Source organism: Danio aesculapii, chromosome 25, assembly GCF_903798145.1.
Source record: "Danio aesculapii chromosome 25, fDanAes4.1, whole genome shotgun sequence".
Taxonomy (NCBI): Eukaryota; Metazoa; Chordata; class Actinopteri; order Cypriniformes; family Danionidae; genus Danio; species Danio aesculapii.
The window spans coordinates 8,397,320-8,425,100 of record NC_079459.1 but is presented as its reverse complement, the minus strand read 5'-3'; the positions used below and the strand labels follow the sequence as shown (position 1 = coordinate 8,425,100).

At 35.3% G+C, this 27,781-nt stretch overlaps 1 protein-coding gene across 1 annotated transcript; it reads right to left on the bottom strand.

Annotated features, from left to right (window-relative positions):
• Positions 1–3,168: 3,168 nt before the first annotated feature.
• On the bottom strand, positions 3,169–26,558 carry LOC130218993 (uncharacterized). The gene is made up of 18 exons (XM_056451269.1): positions 26,555–26,558; positions 26,266–26,322; positions 21,263–21,322; positions 20,236–20,280; positions 20,097–20,153; positions 19,088–19,147; positions 18,878–18,934; positions 18,097–18,141; positions 17,958–18,014; positions 16,950–17,009; positions 16,117–16,161; positions 15,978–16,034; positions 14,908–14,964; positions 14,771–14,827; positions 14,490–14,546; positions 8,669–8,725; positions 7,513–7,569; positions 3,169–3,182 (listed from the first exon to the last, which is right to left on the bottom strand). The coding sequence occupies exons 1-18, from the start codon at positions 26,556–26,558 to the stop codon at positions 3,169–3,171; spliced, it is 903 nt and encodes a 300-aa protein (XP_056307244.1).
• Positions 26,559–27,781: the final 1,223 nt, after the last annotated feature.

Below are 27,781 nucleotides of genomic sequence, written 5' to 3'. Positions count from 1 at the left end.
TCGCAAATGAAGAGTAACTTTCTTAAGCTACAGCCAATAGGAGCACCAGTAGAGCTCATGTGATCCTTTCTCAGCTGAGACCGGTTGTATTCTCGTTTGCCGCAGGTCACCACCCAGAGTGACAGGCAGCTACAAAGTCTCTGCTAGTGTGAATGAGGCATTATAGCGTACACATATAAGCCATTAGTCTCAAACTCAATTCCTGGAGGTCCGCAGCTCTGCACAGCTTTGCTCCGACCCTATCAAACACAGCTGATCCAAATAATCAAACGAGTCTTGAACACCTAGATTAGTTGGATCCGCTGTGTTTGATCAGAGTTAGAGTAAAACTGTGCAGAGCTGCGGCCCTCCAGAAATTGAGTTTGAGACCAATGGTATAAGCTGTTCTTGAATTTTTTCATACATTTAAAATACATTTTAGTATATAAGATTTGATGAATCATGATTTATTTGTGAAAATGTCCACGCATACATTTTAAATGTTCCCATGATAATCCATAAATTCTCAATTGAATGCAAAAAAAAAACTCACTTGAAGGAGCTGATGTTGGAGACACGGTTGATGGAGAGTTTGTTGTGGCAGAGGCTGCTGGGACATTTTGATGAGTTACAGTTTCCACCACAACAGTATTCAGACAACTGTAGATATACAGTATATAACTTACTTGTAGGTTCTGCTGTCTGAGACTCAGTTGTAGAAGAGCTTGTACTGGCAGGAGATGCTGAAATATTTTGATATATTTAAAAATAGATACATAATTTCAGTGAAGGACATTATATACCATGACTTTATGTAATGCAATAAATATCATATTTCAGAATATGACTTCAACTATAAATTACAGAGGTGTGAAAAGATGTTTGCCCCTTACCAATTTTGCCATTTTTGTCAGATTATCAAATCAATTGAAATATTAGTCTAAGATAACACAACAGATTCTCCAATTTCGAAACTAATGTTTTTATGATTAAGTGAAAACCAAATACAAAACTGCATAGATGTGTGAAAAGTGTTGCTCCTAAACCTAACCAGATATTCAAAAATGAGTACTGTCTTTACAAAAATATCCTACCATTAAAGTCCTAATATAAAGACAGTAGCATTCCAACACCTCTAATTAAGCTGGAAATATACTTATAATTACCCAATTAAAATGTTCACACAATAATACATGAATAATAAAAAAAAACTCACTTAAAGGAGCGGATGTTTGAGTCTCAGTTGATGGAGAGTTTGTTGTGGCAGAGGCTGCTGGGACATTTTGATGAAAAAAAATATCTTTTAAACTTGTCAGTAAACTGCAGTTGTCAGTTTAAGACAACCATATGAACACAACAGTATTCAGACAACTGTACATATTTACTTACTTGTAGATTCTGCTGTTAGAGACTCAGTTGTAGAAGAGCTTGTACTGGCAGGAGATGCTGAAATATTAAGATGAATTTAAAAAATAGAAACTAATCGTTATAAAATAGAATTCAGAACAATGGGTCTCATTCCCTAATTATTATAATAATAATAATAATAATAAATCCTTGCATTTATATAGCGATTTTCTGGACACTCAAAGCTTTTAACACATTTTTGGGGGGAATCTCCTCATCCACCAGCTGATTGCGCCAGACTGCACAACACACCAGCTGATTGGTGGTCTCATCCGAAAGACGGTGCTCACTGAGCAGTACAGAGTCCCCATTAATATACTGGGGTGTTAGGACCTACAAAGGCGATGCAGTGTCATAGTAGCTGGGTGCTCCGGTTTCCCCCACAGTCCAAAGACATGTGGTACAGGTGAATTGGGTAGGCTAAATTGTCCGTAGTGTATGAGTGTGTATGTGTTTCCCAGTGATTGCCAGTGGGTTGCAGCTGGAAGGGCATCCGCTGCGTAAAACGTGCTGGATAAATTGGCGGTTCATTCCGCTGTGGCGACCCCGGATTAATAAAGGGACTAAGCCGAAAAGAAATGAATGAATGAATAAGACCCACACAGACCACCGGTTAAGCGCCCCCTGCTGGCCTCAGTAACAACTCTTCCAGCCGTAGCCTAGCTTTCTCATGTGGTTTCCCATGTGGCACAGCCCTGCTAAAGCTTCAGCAGAAGACCATGTGAGTGTTGCAGTTAGCTGCTTTTTATTGTATACGTTTTTCATATTTATATGCACATTTGAACTTCTCAAAAAACTTTTCATGTAAATTACAACACGTGCATATGCACATAAGGTTGTTGTTAAACGCTTCCTTCTGTTAGTAAATCTAAAGTCTTTTCAATGTGCATCAAGGTGCACGAGGTTAGCAATTTGCATAATACACGCCCACACCAGCTCCATATAAGGGCTTTCCACAAAGCGTTGTTCCACAAAGTATGTGTCCAGAGAAAATGATAAAAAGTCAAATTAGGAATTGCGATGGTGCAGTGGGTAGCAATGTCGCCTCACAGTAACAAAGTCACTGGTTCAAGCCTTGGCTTTGTCAATCGGCATTTCTGTGTGGAGTTTGCATGTTTTCCCCGTGTTCACGTGGGTTTCTTCAGTGCTCCGGTTTCCCCCACAAGTTAAAAGACATAAGCTATAGGTGAATTGTCCGTAGTGTATGTGTGTGAATGAGAGTGTATGGGTGTTTCCCAGTGATGGGTTGCAGCTGGAAGGGCATCCGCTGCATAAAACGTGCTGGATAAGTTGGCGGTTCATTCTGCTATGGCAACCACCGATTAATAAAGGGACTAAGCCGAAAAGAAAATGAATGAATGAATTCTGATTTAAGAAGAGACAATTACCATGACTATTACACTAATGAAAGTTTTAATATTGGATGTGGAACACGCTGAAAACATGCTGCATTTTTGTTGGTTTTAGAAAAGACTTTTCAAAAGAGCAGTGTGCTGTGCGTTTTATGATTCTAAGCAACCACACTGTCTCAGCAGTCTTGATGCTCAGGTGCTTTTCCCGCACTTTTTTCCAACTTCAGGCGCACCGAGCGCTCCGTCATAACGTGAGGTGCAGCTGACGAATGTGAGATGCTTGCTTGACATATAAACGGCATGCAAAACACTTGATACTAATAGAAACCCATTTTAAAAGACTCCTCTTGTCACAATTCAGTGTGATCACGGCCTGAACAGCCATTCATTATTCTCAGGAAACATATCTGTATGCTCTCTAAAGATGCAGTCACAGTTGCCATGCTTCCAAACACAAGAAGAGACACAATAATCATCTCTATATGAGGATAGAGTAGGATATTGTTGTTTGGACCTCTAATTATATATACATACATATTAATTTATTGGCAACCTCTGATAAATCAGGGACTAACACAAAGGAAAATGAATGAAATAAATTAATATAGTAATTACATTCACCCTTTATATAACATTTCTAATTATATTTAGGGTTCTGTTTAAATGTTTATAAGGCCCCGGGCATACATGCTTATTGTGTACTCATGTATATGTTGTTCTTGAATTGTTTTGTTCATTTAAAATACATTCTAGTATGAAAGATTTGATGAATCATAATTTATTCATGAAAATGTCCATAAGTATATTTCACACATGCATTTGTGCTAATGCATGGTTAGTGAATGAGACCCATTATATACTATAACATTATACACTATACCACAAGAAATATTAATGGAATATGACTTAATTTTAAACTATGTACTACGCAATGAAATTGTCAACTGCTAGAAATGTTAATATGACAATATATGAATCTAATATGAATTTATTTCTTTATTTTCTTATAAATGCAATCAGATCAACAGAACAAGAGAGTTTAGACAAAATAGACTCACTTGAAGGAGTTGTGGATGTTTGAGTCTCAGTTGAAGGAGTGTTTGTTGTGGCAGAGGCTGCTGAGACAATTTGATGAAGAAACAGAATTACAGTTTTCTTAATGGTTGTATTCATGTTTACAAAAACACAATGTATAAAATACAATTCTACAATGCAAGACAAGTTATTGTTATACACATATCTGTGATACAAATATCAGAGAACTTCAAGATTTTAAATACCTGAAGTAATGATTATTATAATTTACATTAAGAGAAAAAAAAGTTAAAACTTTCCTGAAATGCTGTTCAGACAACTGTACATATATATTGCTTACTTGTAGGTTCAACTGTTTGAGACTCAGTTGTAAAAGAGCTTGTACTTGCAGGGGATGCTGAAATATTTACATATATTAAAAAGTAAAAACATGTTTGCACAATATCACAGAGATTATATTTTATTGTTTGAACAGATACAAAAAAAAATGAGCCCAATTGTGAAATAAAATCTTCCAGTTATAACTCACATGAAGGAGCTGTTGTTAAAAATGCAGCTGATGAAGAGTTTCTTGTGGCAAAGGCTGCTGAAACATTTAAATAAAAATATAGAATTACGCTTTTAAACAATTTTGCATACGATAAAATTCTAATTCGCAGGAAAAGTTATTGCACATTTTATAATAAAATAACGCATGAACACAACAGTATACAACTGTACAGATATATTACTTGTAGGTTCTGCTGTTTGAGACTCAGTTGTAGAAGAGCTTGTATTATCAGGGGGGGCTGAAAAATGTAGAAGTATTTAAAAAATATATAAACCATTTTGCAAAAATCACAGAAATTAAAAATTAGTAGAAAATATGTTCTCATGAAAGCAAACACAGGAAAATTCCAACACCACTAATTAAGGTGGACCTATAATTATCATTTTCCAATTTAAATGTTCACACAATAATCTACAGAAAAAAATCTTACTTGAAGGAGCTGATGTTGGAGACACAGTTGATGAAGAGGTTGTTGTAGCAGAGGCTGCTGGGACATTTTGGCAGGAAAATATTTCTTATTATTACAGATATTGATGCTTGATTGCTCAGGAGGTGATTTGAAACACCTGAACTACTGATTATTAAAATGATATACATAATTCATAATAGTGTTACTAACTTGTAGGTTCTGCTGTTTGAGACTCAGCTGTAGAAAAACTTGAACTGGCAGGAGATGCTGAAATATTTGAATGCATTAAAAATATGGTAAAACATTCTAGAAGTAGTGTTTAGACACTGTAAATATATTTTACTTACTTGTAGGTTCATCTGTGTGAGACTCAGTTATGGAAGGGCTTGAACTGGCTGTGGGTGCTGAAATGTTTACATGTATTAAAAACAAATACCCTTTAAAAAAGCCCTTACAAAAAATAATATCATGACAGGTCAAGATAGACACCTCTACTTAAACTGGAAATATACTTATCATTTCCCAATTAAACTGTTCACACAATAGTCAATGAATAAAATACTCACTTGAAGGAGCTGATGTTGGAGACACAGTTGATGGAGAGATTGTTGTAGCAAAGGCTGCTGAGACATTTTGATAAAAATATATAATTTCCTTATATTTGTTGACATGTTTACAGAAACAATTTTGTTACAATTAAATTATTCTGCACTGCAAGAACAGTTACAGTTTATAAAATAAACACATAAACATAACAGTAATAAAGGTATCAGGTACTAACTTTTCTGAAATAGTGTTCAGACAACATATATAGGACTTACTTGTAGGTTCTGCTGTTTGAGTTGTGGAAGAGCTTGTACTGGCAGGAGGTGCTGAAATATTTAGATGTATTGGAAAGTAGAAACTTGATTTTAAGTAAGTACAAAAATGCTTAAATACACTTTTGCAGTTGTACTCTATGTTGTAAAATTTCTACTGCGACAAATGTTAGAATATGACTTCAGCTATAAACTGCTTAAATACATTCTTCAAGTAAAAATGCTGTGCAGATTGCTCAAGTATTAAAAAATAGGAACTTTTGTTTAAATACCCTCTGTATTTCAAAATGAGTAGTGCCCTTATAAAAATATCAACTCATGAAACACTTAATACAAATACAGTATAATCCAACACCTCTAATTGTCACTCACCAGCAATCCAGCCTGTGCAGATCACTGAAACACTACAAATCTGCCACTTTAAAGAACTATATATCCCATCATGCACCGCTCAAACGCACTTGTCCCTGTTTCAGTTTGATTACACACACAGCCGGAGAATCGTTACGGACTGATTACAGTGACTTTAAATACAACACACACACACACATATGGGCTGAGTCTTGTTTACTGTATTTGTGTCATTACGTGTTTCCTTTGCCCTGCTTTGCTGTGTTAGACCCTTGCCTTGTTTTATTGTTTATTCCTGTCTGCTGCCCGCCTGCACTGACCATTTGCCTGTTTATTGACTATGACTCTGAATTGCCTGTTTACATCTGTTTGTTCCTGTGTTGACCATTGCTTGCCTGAGCATTCTCATAATAAATCCTGCATTTGGATCCGCACCTCTGTTGTCAGCGTCCTTTTCACATTACACTAATTAAGCTGGACTTAGTGATGTCATTTGACAATTAAAATGTTCACACAATAGTCCATAAATAAAAAGACTCACTTGAAGAAGGTGTGGATGTTTGAGTCTCAGTTGATGGAGAGTTTGTTGTGGCAGAGGCTGCTAAGACATTTGAATGAAAAAGTGAAGTTTCCACCAAAACAGTATGGAGACAACTCGTCACCTTGGAATTATAAGGTTCTATCTGCGTTCTGAATGATTTTGAGATATTGAGCTTCAAAATTTTTGCATTCCATATAGCAAACCGTATGTGTGTAACACTTGTTTTTTAAATAAAAAGTCTTAAAATGTAAACAACTTATAAAAAACATCCCATAATGTCAGATAGAACCTTATAATACTATAAAAAACTTATAAAAATGTGACAAACTGTAAATATATATACTTACTTGTAGGTTCTACTGTTTGAGACTCAGTTGTAGAAGAGCTGACAGGGAGTGCTGAAATATTTTTATGTATTAAAAACAGAAACAATATTGCACAAAATCACAGTAATTGTATGTAATTAAATGTTCATACATTGTTCTTTACACAAGGTTCTTTATACATGTTTATAAGGCCTCAGGCGTACATGCTTAAGCCTCTATGCTATCTATGCGAGCAACAGCAACCGTTGGCGACCAGGTGGGCATGTCGAGTGATGCAACAAAGTTGAGAATCCTTCAACTTTATGCAAATGAAGAGTAACTTTCTTGAGCGACAGCCAATATGAGCACCAGTAGAGCTCATGTGATCCTTTCTCAGCTCGCTCAGAGATCAGTTGGATTCTCCATGTTGTAGACCTATACAGACCTACTTTTGCAGCAGGTCACTACCCAGAGTGACAGGCAGCTACAAAGTCGCTGCTAGTGTGAATGAGGCATTATAGCGTACACATATAAGCCATTGGTCTCAAACTCAATTTCTGGAGGGCCGCAGCTCTGCACAGTTTTTCTCCGACCCTATAAAACACAGCTGATGCAAATAATCAAAAGAGTCATGAACACCTTGATTAGTTGGTTCAGCTGTGTTTGATCAGAGTTAGAGCAAAACTGTGCAGAGCTGCGGCCCTCCAGAAATTGAGTTTGAGACCAATGGTATAAGCTGTTCTTAATTTTTTTCATACAACTTACTTGTAGGTTCTGCTGTCTGAGACTCAGTTGTAGAAGAGCTTGTAATGGCAGGAGATGCTGAAATATTTACATGTAATAAAAACAGAAACAATATTGCACAAAATCACAAACATTGTATTTGAAAAAATGAACAGATATCTAAAAATGAGTAGTGTCTTTTCAGATTTCAGATTATTTCTTCTGACTTCATATCATTAGTGTCCTTTCAGTCCCTTCTTTAGAATCCCCACACCCCTGCTTAATCTGGACATATACTTACAATCAATACATTCACAAAATAGTCCATGAATTTAAAAAAAACTCACTTAAAGGAGCCGAAGTTGGAGACGCAGTTGATGAAGAGTTTGTTGTGGCAAAGACTGCTGGGACATTTTGTTGAAGAAATTAAGTTGCAGTTTCCATCACATCATTAATCAGACAACTGTACATATTTACTACTTACTTGTAGGCTCTGCTGTTTGAGTTGTAGAAGGGCTTGTACTTGCAGGTGGTGCTGAAATATTTAGATGTATTTAAAGATAGAATCTTAAATTAAAGTTCCACACAAATTTGCATATTGCACAAAACCATTATCATACGGTGTCATATTGTGTTACTGTGCTAAGATATGATTTGAAATAGTCTTCAGACAACTATACATATATATAGTACTCACTTGTTGATTCTGCTGTTTGAGACTCAGTTGTAGAAGAGCTTGTACTGGCAGGGGGTGCTGAAATATTTTTATTTATTAAAAACAGAAACAATATTGCACAAAATCACAGTAATTGTATGTAATTAAAGGTACATATATTGTTCTTTACACAAGGTTCTTTATTCATGTTTATAAGGCCTCAAGCGTACATGCTTAAGCCTCATTCAAACTACAAGCGACTTGCTGCAAAGTCGCTGCAAGTGTGAATGAGGCATGATTGCGTACACATATAAAGCCATTGGTCTCAAACTCAATTCCTAGAGGGCTGCAGCTCTGCACAGTTTTGCTCTGACCCTAAAACACAGCTGATGCAAATAATCAAAAGAGTCATGAACACCTTGATTAGTTGGATCAGCTGTGTTGATCAGGATTTGAGCAAAACTGTGCAGAGCTACGGCCCTCCACGAATTGAGTTTGAGACCAATGGTATAAGCTGTTCTTGAATTTTTTCATACAACTTACTTGTTGGTTCTGCTGTCTGAGACTCAGTTGTAGAAGAGCTTGTAATGGCAGGAGATGCTGAAATATTTACATGTAATAAAAACAGAAACAATATTGCACAAAATCACAAACAATTGTATTTGAAAAATGAACAGATATTCAAAATAAGTAGTGTCTTTTCAGACTTCAGATTATTTCTTCGGACTTTATATAATTAGTGTCTTTTCAGTCCCTTCGTTAGAATTCACACACCTCTACTTAATCTGGACATATACTTACAATCAATACATTCACACAATAGTCCACGAATAAAAAAAAACTCACTTGAAGGAGCTGAAGTTGGAGACGCAGTTGATGAAGAGTTTGTTGTGGCAGAGACTGCTGGGACATTTTGATGAAGAAATTAAGTTGCAGTTTCCACCACATCAGTAATCAGACAACTGTACATATATTTGACTTACTTGTAGGTTCTGCTGTTTGAGTCTCAGTTGTAGAACAGCTTGTACTGGCAGGAGGAGCTGAAATATTTTGATGTATTAAAAACAGAAACATTAATGTGCAAAAAATAAAATAAAATCACAGAAATTGTATTTGAAAAATGAACAGATATTCAAAAATAAGTAGTACCCTTACAAAAATATTATACCATGACAGTCCTAATATGAAAATACACTTCCTGACAAAAGTTTTGTAGCCTATCCAAGTTTTAGAAACAACAAATAATAACTTCTAGTTGATCAGTTGGTATCAAAAGGAGCTTTTAGGAAAGGCAAAGGCCTCTAGATTATGCTTATTTTACCAAAATAAAATATGATCATGCCTTGATTATGGATTATTTAATTGGGACAGTAAGGTCCTCTAATCAACTGATAAAATGATTTTTATTTATGGCTCTTACAACTGGGAGCGACGACAAGACTTAGTGTAGGTAGTGTAGTAGAAATCCAACACCTACACTTAAATAGGAAATATTATTATAATTTCCCAATTAAAACGTTAATACAAAAGTCCATTAATTAAAAAACTCACTTGAAGGAGCTGATGTTGGAGACACAGTTGATGGAGAGTTTGTTGAGGCAAAGGCTGATTACATTTTGATAAAAAAAAGAAGAATTACACTTTCCTTAAGTTGACATGTTTAAGGAAAAATGTTTGAATACAATAAAATTCAGTATTGCAAGAACAGTTGCAGTTTTTAAAATAACCATATAAACACAACAGTATTCCGACAACTGCTTAGACAACTTTGCTTAGACAAAGTCGTGTCCCTTAACAGAAATAATGTACAGTATAGAATATAAAGTCATGGTGCAGTGAAAAAAGAATGAATATTGTGTATGATTCCCATGAGCTTGGAGGACTGCATCCACACATCTCTGCAATGACTCAAATAACTTATTAATTAAGTCTTTTGGAATGGCAAAGAAAGCGTTCTTGCAGGACTCCCAAAATTCATCAAAATTCTTTGGATTCATCTTCGATGCCTCCTCCATCTTAGTCCAGATATGCTCAATAATGTTCATGTCTGGTGACTGGGCTGGCCAATCTTTGAGCACCTTGAACGTCTTTGTTCTTAGGAACTTGATGTGGAGGCTGAAGTTTGAGAAGGAGTGTTATCCTGCTGAAGAATTTGCCCTCTACTGTAGGTTGTAATGTAATGGGCAACACAAATGTCCTGATACCTCAGGCTGTTGATGTTGCCATCCACTCTGCAGATCTCTCACATGCCCCCATACTGAATGTACCCATCGCCTAAAGCATACACTAGATCTAATTCTGTCTTATGGAATTGAGGTCATTGATGTAGACATTATACCACAAAGTGATGATATTACAGACCACTACCTCTTACTATATAAGCTGTGTTTACCTGAAATTAGCAGATCCGCTCCGATATATCGCCCTAGTAGAACTATTGTTCCATCCACTAAAGATGAATTTATAAATAACTTATCTGATCTTTCTCTACTTCGAAATGCACCCGCAAACGCAAACGACCTTGATGTAGTAACCAGCAGTATGGATGCCATCTTTACTAGCACTTTAAATACTGTGGCACCCATCAAACTAAAAAAGGCTAGAGAGAATAAAACTACACCGTGGTATAATAGTCATACCCGCGGTCTCAAAACAGCAACCCGTGCCCTGGAACGTAAATGGAAAAAAACTAATTTAGAAGTCTTTAGAATTGCATACAAAGACAGTATGTCCAGCTATAGGAGGGCTTTAAAATCTGCCAGGGCTGAGCACCTCCGCAAACTGATAGAAAATAATCATAACAATCCTAGATTCTTATTTAACACCATCGCTAAATTAACAAATAATCTGTCATCTTTGGAACAAAACGTTCCACCGCAAATTAGTAGTGATGACTTCATGAATTTTTTCAGTGATAAAATAGAAGGCTTTAGACAGAAAATAGGAGATATTAAACTTTCTGCACCGCCTTATACTTCAGATCCAGTAAACACGCCTCTGAATCTAAATAACCTACAGTGCTTTAAAATCATAGAACAGGAAGAACTAGACAAAATTATAAATAGCTCTAAATCAGCTACGTGTATATTGGACCCAATTCCAACAAAGTTACTGAAAGAATTGCTACCTGTTATAGGAGAACCTCTTCTTAACATTATCAACTCTTCTTTATCTTTAGGCCATGTTCCAAATCCTTACAAGTTAGCTGTTATTAAACCTATTATTAAGAAACCACAACTGGAACCCAGCAACTTAGCTAATTATAGGCCTATTTCAAATCTTCCATTTATATTTAAAATACTAGAAAAAGTTGTTTCTGCTCAATTATGCTCCTTTCTGCAGACCAACAATGTTTTTGAAGTGTTTCAGTCAGGTTTCAGAGCTCATCACAGTACAGAAACTGCATTAGTGAAAATAACCAACGATTTACTCTTAGCTGCTGACCAAGGGTGCATCTCGCTATTAGTTCTACTCGATCTTAGTGCGGCATTTGACACCATTGACCATGGAATCCTTATTAATCGCTTAAAGTCTACAGGTGTCCAGGGACATGCCCTACAATGGTTTAAGTCATACTTATCTGACCGTTACCAGTTTGTGAATATTAATGGACAGCCTTCACAAATCAGCCCAGTAAAATACGGGGTGCCTCAAGGATCAGTTTTAGGCCCTTTGCTGTTTACAATATACATGCTACCCCTGGGAGACATTATTAGAAGACATGGGATCAGCTTTCACTGCTATGCAGATGATACTCAATTATATATTTCAACTAAACCTGACGAGACGTCTAATCTGTCCAAGCTAACTGAGTGTATTAAAGATGTTAAAGACTGGATGACCAACAATTATCTTCTCTTAAACTCAGACAAAACAGAATTATTACTTATTGGGCCTAAATCCTGTACACAGCAGATCTCACAACTCGACCTAAAATTAGAGGGATACAAAGTTAGCATTAGCTCTACTATAAAAGATCTGGGTGTCATATTAGACAGCAATTTAACTTTTAAAAATCATATATCCCATGTCACAAAAACTGCTTTCTTTCATCTGAGAAATATCGCTAAGTTACGAAGTATTCTATCCATCTCAGATGCAGAAAAGCTAGTCCATGCTTTTATGACTTCTAGGCTGGACTACTGTAATGCACTGTTTGCTGGCTGCCCAGCATCCTCTATTAACAAACTTCAATTAGTACAAAATGCAGCTGCCAGAGTTCTTACCAGGTCTAGAAAATTTGATCACGTCACCCCAATTTTATCCTCCTTACACTGGCTGCCTGTTAAGTTTCGTATTGAATTTAAAATATTGCTTCTTACATATAAAGCTTTAAATAATCTAGCTCCTGTTTATCTAACCAATCTTCTGTCTCGCTACAATCCAACTCGCTCTTTAAGGTCTCAAAACTCAGGGCTTCTGGTAGTACCTAGAATAGCAAAGTCGAGTAAAGGAGGTCGAGCCTTCTCATTTATAGCTCCTAAACTCTGGAATAATAATTCCTGATAACGTCCGAGGCTCAGACACACTCTCCCAATTCAAAACTAGATTAAAGACCTATCTGTTCAGTAAAGCATACACTTAGTGCACCACTTAGGGGGCTTCCACACAGGTTATGCATCTTGTTGATATACACTGTGAACATCAGCTACGCTAATTATTTTCTTTATTCTCCATTTCCACCTGGGGATACTCTTCCTGAGGCCCTCAGACTATGCAGAATCACTGATTCGATCCAAGACCAACGACGAGATGATCCCAAGGTTTTTTATATCCTGGACCTGGCCGAATCCTGAGCAGCTACTGTGATGGTCATGGAAGAGTGGAGAACATGAGACTGTATCCTGTGACGCTCCAGAGACAGACGAGTCTTCGCTGAGGCCAGCTTCCAGCCTCCGCCACTGAGACTGCAGCTCTGCACAAGACGTTTGGCCAGCGGAGAAATTAAAATGGTCGTGCCCAACTGAGCCTGGTTTCTCTCAAGGTTTTTTTTCTTCACTTCCGCCTTTAGTGAAGTTTTTTTTCCCTCTCCGCTGTCGCCACTGGCTTGCATGGTTTGGGATCTGTAGAGCTGCGCATCGTTGGATTTGCTCTTCAGTATTTGGACTCTCAGTAGTGATTATTAAACCACACTGAACTGAGCTAAACTTAACTGAACTTAAACACTACAAACTGAACTACACTGTTCCTATTTACTGTTACCTTTTATGTGAAGCTGCTTTGACACAATCTACTTTGTATAAGCGCTATACAAATAAAGGTGAATTGAATTGAATGTCACCCCAAACCATGATTTTTCTTTCACCAAACTTGACTGATTTCTGTGAGTATCTTGGGTCCATGCTGGTTCAATGGGTCTTCTGCAGTATTTATGATGATTGGGATGCAGTTCAACAGATGATTCCTCAGAAAAATCTACCTTCTGCCTCTTTTCCAAATGATCAACTGATAAAATTATTATTATTTATTGCTCTTACAACTGGGAGCGACGACAAGACTTAGTGTAGGTAGTGTAATAGTGTAGGTCAGGTAGTGTAGTACAAATCCAACACCTACACTTAAATAGGAAATATTCTTATAATTTCCCAATTAAAACGTTAATACAAAAGTCCATTAATTAAAAAACTCACTTGAAGGGGCTGATGTTGGAGACACAGTTGATGGAGAGTTTGTTGAGGCAAAGGCTGATTACATTTTGATAAAAAAAGAAGAATTACACTTTCCTTAAGTTGACATGTTTAAGGAAACATGTTTGAATACAATAAAATTCAGCATTGCAAGAACAGTTGCAGTTTTTAAAATAACCATATAAACACAACAGTATTCAGACAACTGTACATATTTATTAATTACTTGTAGGTTCTGCTGTCTGGGACGCAGATGTAGAAGAGCTTGTACTGGCAGGGGACGCTGAAATATTTATTGAAATATAAAAAAAATATATTTAAAAAAAGGAAACTTCATTTTAAGTACTACAAATTTCCTAAAAAAACTTGCAAAAAATCTAGAATTAAGCTTTCCCTATGTTTGTTGACATGTTTACAGAATTTTTTGTAGCTATGAAATTCTGTGTGGCAAGAACAGTTCCAATTCATAAAATAAATATATAAACACAACAGTATTCAGACAACTGTACATATTTACTACTTACTTGTAGGCTCTGCTGTTTGAGTTGTAGAAGGGCTTGTACTTGCAGGTGGTGCTGAAATATTTAGATGTATTTAAAAATAGAATCTTAAATTGAAGTTCCACACAAATTTGCATATTGCACAAAACCATTATCATATGGTTTCATATTGTGATACTGTGCTAAGATATGATTTGTAATAGTCTTCAGACAACTGTACATATATATAGTACTCACTTGTAGGTTCTGCTGCTTGAGACTCAGTTGTAGAAGAGCTTGTACTGGCAGGGGGTGCTGAAATATTTAGATGTATTAAAAAAATAGAAACAATTTCCACGAAATTGCAGAAATTATATTTAGAAATAAATAGACATTTAAAATTGAGTAGGGCCCTAACAAAATCCATGTTATCATGACAGTCAGAAAACAAACGCACTAAAATTCCAATTATAGATCCACTTTATTTGATAATTTTCCAATTTAAATGTTCACACAATAATCTACATAAAAAAACTCACTTGAAGGAGCTGATGTTGGAGACACCGTTGATGGAGAGCTTGTTGTAGCAGAGGCTGCTGGGACATTTTGATGAAAAAATTGAGTTACAGTTTCCACCACGACAGTATTCAGACAACTGCACATATATATGACTTACTTGTAGGTTCTGCTGTTTGAGACTCAGTTGTAGAAAAGCTTGAACTGGCAGGAGATGCTGAAATATTTGAAAGCATTAAAAATATGGTAAAACATTCTAGAAATAGTGTTTAGACACTGTAAATAAATATACTTGTAGGATCAACTGTGTGAGACTCGGTTGTAGAAGGGCTTGAACTGGCTGTGGGTGCTGAAATATTTACATGTATTAAAAACAAATACCCTTTAAAAAAGCCCTTACAAAAATATAATATCATGAAAGGTCATGATAGACACCTCTACCTAATAAACTGTTCACACAATAGTCAATGAATAAAATACTCACTTGAAGGAGCTGATGTTGGAGACACAGTTGATGGAGAGATTGTTGTAGCAAAGGCTGCTGGGACATTTTGATAAAAATATATAATTTCCTTATATTTGTTGACATGTTTACAGAAATATTTTTGTTACAATGAAATAATTCTGCACTGCAAGAACAGTTACAGTTTATAAAATAAACACATAAACACTTCAGTAATAAAGGTATCTGGTATTAACTTTTCTGAAATAGTGTTCAGACAATGTATATGTTACGTACTTGTAGGTTCTGCTGTTTGAGACTCAGTTGTGGAAGAGCTTGTACTGGCAAGAGGTGCTGAAATATTTACATGTATTAGAAAATAGAAACTTGAATTTGAGTAAGTTAAAAAATGTTGTACTATAAATGTTGTAAAATTTCTACTGCAACAAATGTTGGAATACTGTAGTAGATGACTTTAACTATAAACTGCTTAAATACATTCTTCAAAATCATTATCATCTAGTGTCATGCTTTGTTACTGTGATAAGATATTGACTGTTAGCATTTTAGGCTTCTCTATTAAATGTAACTAAAGGTCTTTAAAATTCTTTAAAAAAACCACTGTCCATGAATAAAAAAAAAAAACTCACTTGAAGGAGCTGATGTTAGAGACACAGTAGTAGATGAAGAGTTTGTTGTGGCAGAGGCTGCTGGGACATTTTGATGAATAAATAGACTTGGTTTCCACCACAACAGTATTCAGACTTCTGTAGATATTTATGACTTACTTTTAGTTTCTGCTGTTTGAGACTCAGTTGTAGAAGAGCTTGTACTGGCAGGAGATGCTGAAACATTTATTGCATTAAAAATAGGGAAAAACTTTTCAGAAATAGACTTCAGACAACTGTAAATATACATATGGCTTACTTGTAGGTTCTGCTGTTGTAGAAGAACTTGTACTCACAGTGAGTGCTGAAATATTTAGATTATATATTAGAAAATAGAATCTTAATTTTTAGTAGTACAGAAATGCATAAAAATGCACTTTTGCAGTTGTACTGTAAATGCTGTAAATAGAAAATCTGTCATTGTCTTGCTTAAATGTCCAGGCTGGTTTCATCTTCATCATCTGGTAATGTAGGTGTTGTGACTGAAGCAGCTAATATTTATTTACACTGATGAGGAGCAGAGGTGCTGAATAACTACTGAGAGATTTCAGCTGCTGTCTGAGCTTTCCATGTCTTTTTACATATCACTTACTTCATGTGTTCAACACCTTTCCTGTGTCATTTCATTTAATTACTCCTCTAATTAAGCTGGATATATTTTCATTCCCACATTAAAATGTTCACACAGTAGTCCATGAATAAAAAAAAAACTCACTTGAAGGAGCTGATGTGTCAGACATAGTTGATAGAGAGTTTGATGTGGCAGAAGCTGCTGGGACATTTGGATGGAAAATTGAGCAACGGATTTCAGATTTCAAATTCCAACCCCTCATATTAAGGTGGACCTATAATTATCATTTTCCAATTGAAATGTTCACACAGTAATACATGAAATACATGAGACTCAGTTGTAGAAGAGCTTGTACTGGCAGGCGGTGCTGAAATATTTAGATTTGTTAAAAAAAAGGAGCAACTTCATTGTGACTAGTACAGACCTCTTAAATTTGATTGCTTTGAATGATTTTCTTAATTTTAATACACTACCGGTTTCATAATAAAGCATTTAGGCAACTCTACATATATATTACTTACTTGTGGGTTCTGCAGTTTGAGTTCCTGCTGATGTAGAAGAGCTTGTACTAGCAGGAGATGCTGAAATATTTAGATAATATATTAGAAAATAGAAACCTAATTTTAGAGCTGTAAGAAAATGCTTAATACACTTTTCCATGCCATAAAATCTTGTACTGCTACAAATGTTCGAATAGAATATGCCTATAACTGTAAACTGCTTAAATACATTATTCTAATTTAAACGCTTTGCATACTGCACAAAACCATCATCATATAGTCTCATATTTTGTCACTGTGATAAGATACTGATTGTTAGCATTTTAGGCTTCTCTATTAAATGTACCTGATTGTTTTGTATGCAAGTATTTGATTCTTTTGACCAAAAATAAAAAAATAAACAAACAAAGGTGAATTTGACTGAGCAGAGTTTTTTTTCCAAAGTCTATTGTAGGCAAGCTTGAAATGATAACAATGGCCAATGCTGCCTATGTGGCAGTAAGCAGCGAAGGAGACCGAAAGCCGCTATGTGAATGGCTAAGACATGCTTCACATGACCATGTTAGCGTTACGGGTTTTCCAATAGTAAGTAAAACAGACTTTTCATCTCTCTATAGTAAGAAAATCATTGTCTTGCTGAAATGTCCACACTGGTTTTATCTTCATCATCTTGTAATGTAGGTGTTGGGACTCAAGCTGGGGCAGGGTTGTTTTTTAACTAAGAGGTTTCAGCTGCTGTCTGAGCTTTCCATGTCTTTTTACATCTCACTTTCTTCATGTGTTCAACACTTTTCCCTGTGTCATTTCATTTTATTACACCTCTAATTACACTGGATCTATTTTCATTTCCACATTCAAATATTCACACAATAGTCTATAAATTATAAACTCACTTGAAGGAGCTGATTTTGGAGACATAGTTGATAGAGAGTTTGTTGTGGCAGAGGCTACTGGGACATTTTGATGGAAAATTGAGTTACAGTGTCCACCACAACAGTATTCAGACAACTGTACATAATTATTACTTACTTGTAGGTTCTGCTGTTTGAGACTCAGTTGTAGAAGAGCTTGTACTGGCAGGAGATGCTGAAACATTGAATGCATTAAAAATAGGGAAAAACTTTCCAGAAATAGACTTCTGACAGTTGTAAATATACATATGGCTTACTTGTAGGTTCTGCTGTTGTAGAAGAACTTGTACTGGCAGTGGGTGCTGAAATATTTAGATAATATATTAGAAAATAGAATCTTAATTTTTAGTTGTACGGAAATGCATAAAAATACACTTTTGCAGTTGTACTGTAAATGCTGTAAATAGAAAATCTGTCATTGTCTTGCTTAAATGTCCAGGCTGGTTTCATCTTCATCATCTGGTAATGTAGGTGTTGTGACTGAAGCAGCTAATATTCATTTACACTGATGAGGGGCAGAGGTGCTGAATAACTACTGAGAGATTTCAGCTGCTGTCTGAGCTTTCCATGTCTTTTTACATGTCCCTTACTTCATGTGTTCCACATTTTTCTCGTGTCTTTCATTTAATTACTCCTCTAATTAAGCTGGATATATTTTCATTCCCACATTAAAATGTTCACACAGTAGTCCATGAATAAAAAAAACTAACTTGAAGGAGCTGATGTTTCAGACATAGTTGATGGAGAGTTTGATGTGGCAGAAGCTTCTGGGACATTTGAATGGAAAATTGAGCAACGGATTTCAGATTTCAAATTCCAACACCTCGTATTAAGGTGGACCTATAATTATCATTTTCCAATTGAAATGTTCACACAGTAATACATGAATTAAAAAACTCACTTGATGCAGCTGATGTTGGAGACACAGTTGATGGAGGGTTTGTTGTGGCAGAGGCTGCTGGGACATTTTGATGAAAAAATGAAATTACAGTTTCCATCACAATGATATTCAATAAACTGTACATATATATGACTTACTTGTAGGTTCGGCTGTTTGAGATTCAGTTGTAGAAGAGCTTGTACTGGCAGGCAGTGCTGAAATATTTAGATTTGTTAAAAAAAGGAGCAACTTCATTGTGACTAGTACAGATCTCTTAAATTTGATTGCTTTGAATGATTTTCTTAATTTTAATACACTACCGGTTTCATAATAAAGCATTTAGGCAACTCTACATATATATTACTTACTTGTGGGTTCTGCAGTTTGAGTTTCTGCTGTTGTAGAAGAGCTTGTACTGACAGGAGATACTGAAATATTTAGATAATATATTAGAAAATAGAAACCTAATTTTAGAGCTGTAAGAAAATGCTTAAAAATACATTTTCCATGCCATAAAATCTTGTACTGCTACAAATGTTCGAATAGAATATGCCTATAACTGTAAACTGCTTAAATACATTATTCTAATTTAAACGCTTTGCATACTGCACAAAACCATCATCATATAGTCTCATATTTTGTCACTGTGATAAGATACTGATTGTTAGCATTTTAGGCTTCTCTATTAAATGTACCTGATTGTTTTGTATGCAAGTATTTGATTCTTTTGACCAAAAATAAATAAATGAACAAACAAAGGTGAATTTGACTGAGCAGAGTTTTTTTCCAAAGTCTATTGTAGGCAAGCTTGAAATGATAACAATGGCCAATGCTGCCTATGTGGCAGTAAGCAGCGAAGGAGACCGAAAGCCGCTATGTGAATGGCTAAGACATGCTTCACATGACCATGTTAGCGTTACGGGTTTTCCAATGGTAAGTAAAACAGACTTTTCATCTCTCCATAGTAAGAAAATCATTGTCTTGCTGAAATGTCCATGCTGGTTTTATCTTCATCATCTGGTAATGTAGGTGTTGGGACTCAAGCTGGGGCAGGGTTGTTTTTTAACTAAGAAGTTTCAGCTGCTGTCTGAGCTTTCCATGTCTTTTTACATCTTACTTTCTTCATGTGTTCAACACTTTCCCCTGTATTGTTCCATTTTATTACACCTCTAATTACACTGGATCTATTTTCATTTCCACATTCAAATGTTCACACAATAGTCCATAAATTATAAACTCATTTGAAGCAGCTGATTTTAAAGGCATAGTTGATGGAGAGTTTGTTGTGGCAAAGGCTACTGGGACATTTTGATGGAAAATTGAGTTACAGTTTCCACCACAACAGTATTCAGACAACTGTACCTATTTATTACTTACTTGTAGGTTCTGCTGTTTGAGACTCAGTTGTAGAAGAGCTTGTACTGGCAGGAGATGCTGAAACATTTAATGCATTAAAAATAGGGAAAAACTTTCCAGAAATAGACTTCAGACAACTGTAAATATACATATGGCTTACTTGTAGGTTCTGCTGTTGTAGAAGAACTTGTACTGGCAGTGGGTGCTGAAATATTTAGATAATATATTAGAAAATAGAATCTTAATTTTTAGTTGTACGGAAATGCATAAAAATGCACTTTTGCAGTTGTACTGTAAATGCTGTAAACAGAAAATCTGTCATTGTCTTGCTTAAATGTCCAGGCTGGTTTCATCTTCATCATCTGGTAATGTAGGTGTTGTGACTGAAGCAGCTAATATTCATTTACACTATTGAGGGTTAGAGGTGCCGAATAACTACTGAGAGATTTCAACTGCTGTCTGAGCTTTCCATGTCTTTTTACATATCCCTTACTTCATGTGTTCAACACTTTTCTCGTATCATTTCATTTAATTACTCCTCTAATTAAGCTGTATATATTTTCATTCCCACATAAAAAAAATGTTCACACAATAGTCCATGAATAAATAAAACTCACTTGAAGGATCTGATGTTTCAGACATAGTTGATGGAGAGTTTGATGTGGCAGAAGCTGCTGGGACATTTGGATGGAAAATTGAGCTACGGATTTCAGATTTCAAATTCCAACACCTCGTATTAAGGTGGACCTATAATTATCATTTTCCAATTGAAATGTTCACACAGTAATACATGAAGTAAAAAACTCACTTGATGCAGCTGGTGTTGGAGACACAGTTGATGGAGGGTTTGTTGTGGCAGAGGCTGCTGGGACATTTTGATGAAAAAATGAAATTACAGTTTCCATCACAATGATATTCAATAAACTGTACATATATATGTGTTCAGACAACTGTACATATATATGACTTACTTGTAGGCTCTGCTGTTTGAGACTCAGTTGTAGAAGAGCTTGTACTGGCAGGCGGTGCTGAAATATTTAGATTTAATTTTTTTTAAAAAGTAAGCAACTTCATTGTGACTAGTACAGATCTCTTAAATTTGATGGTTTTGAATGATTTTCTTAATTTTAATACACTACCGGTTTCATAATAAAGCATTTAGGCAACTCTACATATATATTACTTACTTGTGGGTTCTGCAGTTTGAGTTCCTGCTGATGTAGAAGAGCTTGTACTAGCAGGAGATGCTGAAATATTTAGATAATATATTAGAAAATAGAAACTTAATTTTAGAGCTGTAAGAAAATGCTTAATACACTTTTCCATGCCATAAAATCTTGTACTGCTACAAATGTTAAAATAGAATATGCCTATAACTGTAAACTGCAAAAATATATTCTTCAAATGTAAACGCTTTGCATACTGCACAAAACCATTATCATATAGTCTCATATTTTGTCACTGTGATAAGATACTGATTGTTAGCATTTTAGGCTTCTCTATTAAATGTACCTGCTTGTTTTGTATGCAAGTATTTGATTCTTTTGACCAAAAATAAATAAATGAACAAACAAAGGTGAATTTGAATGAGCAGAGTTTTTTTCCAAAGTCTATTGTAGGCAAGCTTAAAATGATAACAATGGCCAATGCTGCCTATGTGGCAGTAAGCAGCGAAGGAGACCGAAAGCCGCTATGTGAATGGCTAAGACATGCTTCACATGACCATGTTAGCGTTACGGGTTTTCCAATAGTAAGTAAAACAGACTTTTCATCTCTCCATAGTAAGAAAATCATTGTCTTGCTGAAATGTCCATGCTGGTTTCATCTTCATCATCTGGTAATGTAGGTGTTGGGACTCAAGCTGGGGCAGGGTTGTTTTTTAACTAAGAAGTTTCAGCTGCTGTCTGAGCTTTCCATGTCTTTTTACATCTTACTTTCTTCATGTGTTCAACACTTTTCCCCTGTGTCGTTTCATTTTATTACACCTCATTTTTATTCACATTTATTACACTTCAGACAACTGTAAATATACATATGACTTACTTGTAGGTTCTGCTGTTGCAGAAGAACTTGTACTAGCAGTGGGTGCTGAAATATTTAGATAATATATTAGAAAATAGAAACTTAATTTTGAGTAATACGGAAATGCTTAAAAATACACTTTTGCAGTTGTACTGTAATTGTTGTAAAATTTCTACTGCAACAAATGCTAGAATATGACTTCAGCTATAAACTGCTTAAATGCATAAGTAAAACACACATTTTCATCTCTCTATAGAAAGAAATTGTCTTGCCTAAATGTCCACGCTGGTTTCATCTTCATCATCTGGTAATGTAGGTGTTGTGACTGAAGCAGCTAATATTCATTTACACTGATGAGGGGCAGAGGTGCTGAATAACTACTGAGAGATTTCAACTGCTGTCTGGGCTTTCCATGTCTTTTTACATATCACTTACTTCATGTGTTCAACACTTTTCCAGTGTCATTTCATTTTAGTACACCTCTAAATAAGCTGGATATATTTTCATTTCCACATTAAAATGTTCACACAATAGTCTATAAATAAAAAAACTCACTTGAAGCAGCTGATGTTGGAGACACAGTTGTTGGAGAGTCTGTTGTAACAGAGGCTGCTGAGACATTTTGATGGAAAATTGAGTTACAGTTTCCACTACAACAGTATTCAGACAGATTTTTGTATATATTACTTACTTGTAGGTTCTGCTGTTTGAGATTCAGTTGTGGAAGAGCTTGATCTGGCTGAAATATTTAGATGCATTAAAAAAAAGAAAAATATAAACAATAAAATGTTCACACACTAGTCCATGAATAAAAATACTCACTCAAAGGAGTTGTAGATGTTTGAGTCTCAGTCAAAAGAGTATTTTTTGTGGCAGAGGCTGCTGAGACATTTTGATAAAAAAAAAACTGAATTACATTTCACCACAGCATATTATGTATCATGACATTATGTATTGAAAGAAATGTTAATGGGATATCACTTCTACAGTATAAAAATAAAATTATATACTCAAAGGAGTTTGAGTCTCTGTTGAAGAAGTGTTTGTTGTGGCAGAGGCTGCTGGGACATTTTGATAAATATTTTCATACCTTGTTAATTATTCATTTTTCATTACAAAATTAAGTATTGCATTGCATATTTACAAACTCTTTTCACTGAAGGCTTTCAAGATCATTCAGAATCAGTAAATAAATTATTAATCAACTATTCAAATTAATGTATATATATATATATATATATATATATATATATATATATATATATATATATATATATATATATATATATACACTGAAACATATATATTTCTGCTGTTTGAGACTCAGTTCTTGAAGAGTTTGTACTGGCAGGAGAAGCTGAAATATATGAATGGAATTCATAGAAAAAAATAGAATTACAGGAATTCTTAAAATAACATCTTTGCATACCATTACATTTTTCTACAACAAGCAATATTAGAATAGTATATGAATACAAACTGTCTGAATACATTCTTCAAATGAAAATGCTGTAAAAATTGCAGTAAACCATCATATAGTGTCATATTTTGTTGCTGTTCTATGATATTGACTGTTAGTGTCACGATCACCAGCTATCTAGTCCTTGCAATCTATCACCCAGACTACAATTCTGCCACTGAAACAAACCATAAATCCCATCATTCCCTGCACTCACACACCTGGCTCAGATCCCCCTTGATTGTAAACACACAGCTGAAGCTTGTGAGGACTGATTATAAACAAAGCACACACACACACACATCTTTGCTGAGTTTTGTAAACTAGGTGAGCATGACGAAGCGTTTTTCTTGTCTTGTTTTTACCTTTGATCTGTTTTACTGTTTACATTGTTTTGCCACCTGTCCTGACCGTTCACCTGCTTTTCTGATTATGCTTTGGATTACCTGTAGCGATGGGCAAAAATGTTTTTAAACCTTTCTCGACAGTGACACCTAGTGGTAATTTTTATGTATCGCTCCTGAACAGCTTCAGCAAAGAAACTGTTAAACAAATTGACAAATTAAACCCCACATTGTAGAGTTGAGGCTTCAAGTGATTTAGTGAATTGGTCAGAATTCCAGACCAGCATGCCGAGATAATGGGTTCAAATCCAAGGTGATACAGCTAAAGATTTTAGTTTTTAAATGCTCTGTTCTTGTAACCTATTTTGTTTTAGCATTGGTCTGACATCCGAATGAAAACTTTGTGAATAAATCTATATTGTTTTGGTCCTAAAAAAGTAACATTATTAAAACACATCAAGGAAATTTTTAAGTCGGGATTCGAACTTAGGCCATTTGCAGCACAGTTTCTATGTGCACACACACACACTGTCCACTAGACTACATAAGATTGCTTTTTTTCTGACCCGGTCAGTCAAATGAAGATTCACCAGGTCTTGAAACCCTTCTGAAATGGCCGATGCTTTGAATCACGTTAGTCACGTGATCTGCTGTTTTGAAACACCTTAGTCACGTGACCTGGGTGTTTCGAATCATGCTTCGGTGCAGTGTCTCAAAACCCTTGCGCTTCGGTATCTCGACACTGTCGAAACGTCAGTTTCACTACATTTAGTGAAGCGGTGAGAGTTCCAGACTAGCATGCCGAGATAATGGGTTCAAATTCAGGGTGATGCAGCTATAGATGTTAATGCTCTAAACATTGCAGCTATTAACATCCGAATGAACACTTTGTGAATAAATGTCTTGTTTTGGTCATAAAAAAGTAACATTATTAAAGTACATCGTCATAATTTTAGAGTATTTGTACAAGTCAGTATTCGAACTCGGGACATTTGCAGCACAGCTCCACTTGGCTATATGGGATGGTGTTATTTTTTCTCAGGACCCTGTCAGTCAAACCCAGATTCGCCAGGTCTCAAATGCTTCTGAAATGGCCGATGCTTAGAATGGCTTTAGTCATGTGACCTGGCGTTTCGAAACACTTTAGTCACGTGACCTGGGTGTTTCGAATCACCTTAGTCAAGTGACATGGGTGTTTCGGATCATGCTTCAGTGCAGAGTTTTTAAACACTTGCGCTTCAGGATCTCAACACTGTCAGTTTCAACACTGTCAGTTTCACGTCAGCCATCCCTAATTACCTGTATGCTCCAATTTGCTCCTGTTTTGACCATTGCCTGTCTGAATTTTCTCTTACTAAAGCTTCATGTGGATGATCACCTCTGTTGTCCCAATCTTTTTACAGATATCATTTTATTTTTCTCTATTAAGTGTTCTGTAATTGTTTGTTTTGTATTCAAATGATTCATTTGACACATAATTAAATATACGAACAAAGTTAAATTTGACCCATTTGAGTTTTTAACCCAAGATTTCTATAGCTATTACAGTATATTATTAGTGCACAATATATGGACTATGATAAACACAAAATAGTGTGTTTAAAATAGTAAAACACCAAATATGTCCTAATAAAGCATTTACGCAATTGTACATATACATTTTTTTACCTATAGGTAAGGCCAGTGGGAATCTGCGGACGTTTTTTGCTATTTCTGTTGAGAATTTTGGTAAAAATCTGCGGATTTCTGCGGAATTATTTTGGGAGTATTATAACTAAAACCCTAATATGTGAAATAAACAATAATATCTTTTTAACTTTTATTTAATGTTTAAAACGCAAATCCAATTAGATTCACTTTATTTGGTAAACAAAGCAAGTCTCTCATATAATATATCTACTAAAAGACAGAAAATATTACTGTACAAACTGCATTGTACATAAATCAGATGGACATTTTCATATTAGACAATAATATTACTGTAATTATTTTAAAAACTGAATAAATATAAATTTACACACATTTACTCAAGTAAATAAACAGAATTAACGATGGGTTAAAAATCTGCAGGAAAATCTGCGGAATTCTGCGGAAAATCTGCGGAATTCTGCGCGCGCAGATTACGTGTGGGCCTAACTGTAGGTGCTGCTGTTTGAGACTCAGTTGTAGTAGTGCTTGTATTGGCAAGATATGCTAAAATATATCCATTCAAAATGCTGTGTAAAGGCAATGCAATTATCAAGTGCTGTTAACATGACAATATGTGAATTTAACTGCAAACTGTGAGAATGCAGTTTAGTTATTTATTTATTTTATTGAAAATGCAGTCAGACCAACAGCATAGTAGAGTTTAGACATTACTCACTTGTAGGTTCTGCTGTTTGAGACTCAGTTGTAGAAGAGCTTGTACTTGCAGGAGATGCTGAAATATTTAGATGTATTAAAGATATAAACAAGTTTGCACAAAATTTCATAAATTGTATTTTAAAATGAGTAGAACCCCAATAGTCCATGAGTAGAAAAACTTACTCGAAGGAGCTAATGTTGGAGGCACAGGTGATGTTGTGGCAGAGGCTGCTGGGACATTTTAATGAAAAAAATATGGAATTACAGTTGGCAGTGTTCAGACAACAGTACATTTATAGTAAACTTACTCATAGGTTCTGCTGTTTGAAACTCAGCTGTAGAGCTTATACTTGTAGGCATTGCTGAAATAAATTACACTTAATTTAAGTAGCACAGGAATTCTTGAAAGGACAATATTGCACAAAATCACAGAAATTAGATATATTTAGCAACAAAAACAACAAATAAGACCAACATAATAAACCATAACATAACACAACATAATAAACGTATGCCTTATGAAATGATTTATCTTGGAGACATATAAGCCATATACCCTAATACAATCATGATATTTAATAAAAAACATTCTGCATAAATAATCCTGTCCCATAGTCAAAACATATTCTCCTATTCTCATTTACTGTCATATTTTGTTGCTGTGCTAAAATAAAAACACATTTTAGCCTCCTCTGTAGAAGTGTAATTATTTTGTTGTGTAATGATCTGATTCATTACAGCAAAAACTGATAAATAACTAAACATACAGAGGTAAATTTGACTGAGCATTGACTGCCTTATTTTCAAGATTTCTATAGATATCGATATATATAAGTGTTTAGACAACTGTACATTTAGAGTATGACTTACTTGGAACTGTTGTTTGAGACTCAGTTGCAGAAGAGCTTGCACTGGTAGGTGGTGCTGAAATAGTTAGATCTATTAAAATTGTGAAGTTCAGATGAACATCTTTCGGCGAAGGAGATCAAAAATGTAAAAATTGAAAATGGTGTATAACATTGGTCAGAGAAATGCATTTTTCAGCACTTGACTCAAGGAAAAAAGGAATCTTATTTCTAGAGTTCTAAAGTTTTAATGCTTAATCTTGTGTTATGCACAAACAGTTTACAGTAGTGACAGCCACGTTTAAAAAAACAAATAAAATGTAACCATCTGCATTAAAAAAAATGCATTGAAAAAACTAGGGGCTCTATTTATCGATCTAGGTGCAAAGTCTAAATCGCATGGCGCAAAAGCATTAAGAACATTTCCGAATCAACTTTTGCTATTTTAAGGATGGAAAAATATGCTCTGCGCCCTGGCACATGGTCTAACAGGGTTGCGCTTATTCTCTTAATGAGTTATGGTGTGTTTGTTTTGAGTATAACGTGCATTAAACGAATCAGAGTCTCATCTCTGCATTTGGCGCATTTGCTATTTACATGGCGGACTTTGTAAGCGGAAAAATTTAACACTTCACTAGAGAGCTTAATAGACCATCTGCAGCATGAGGATAAAGAATGAGCCTTCTCCAT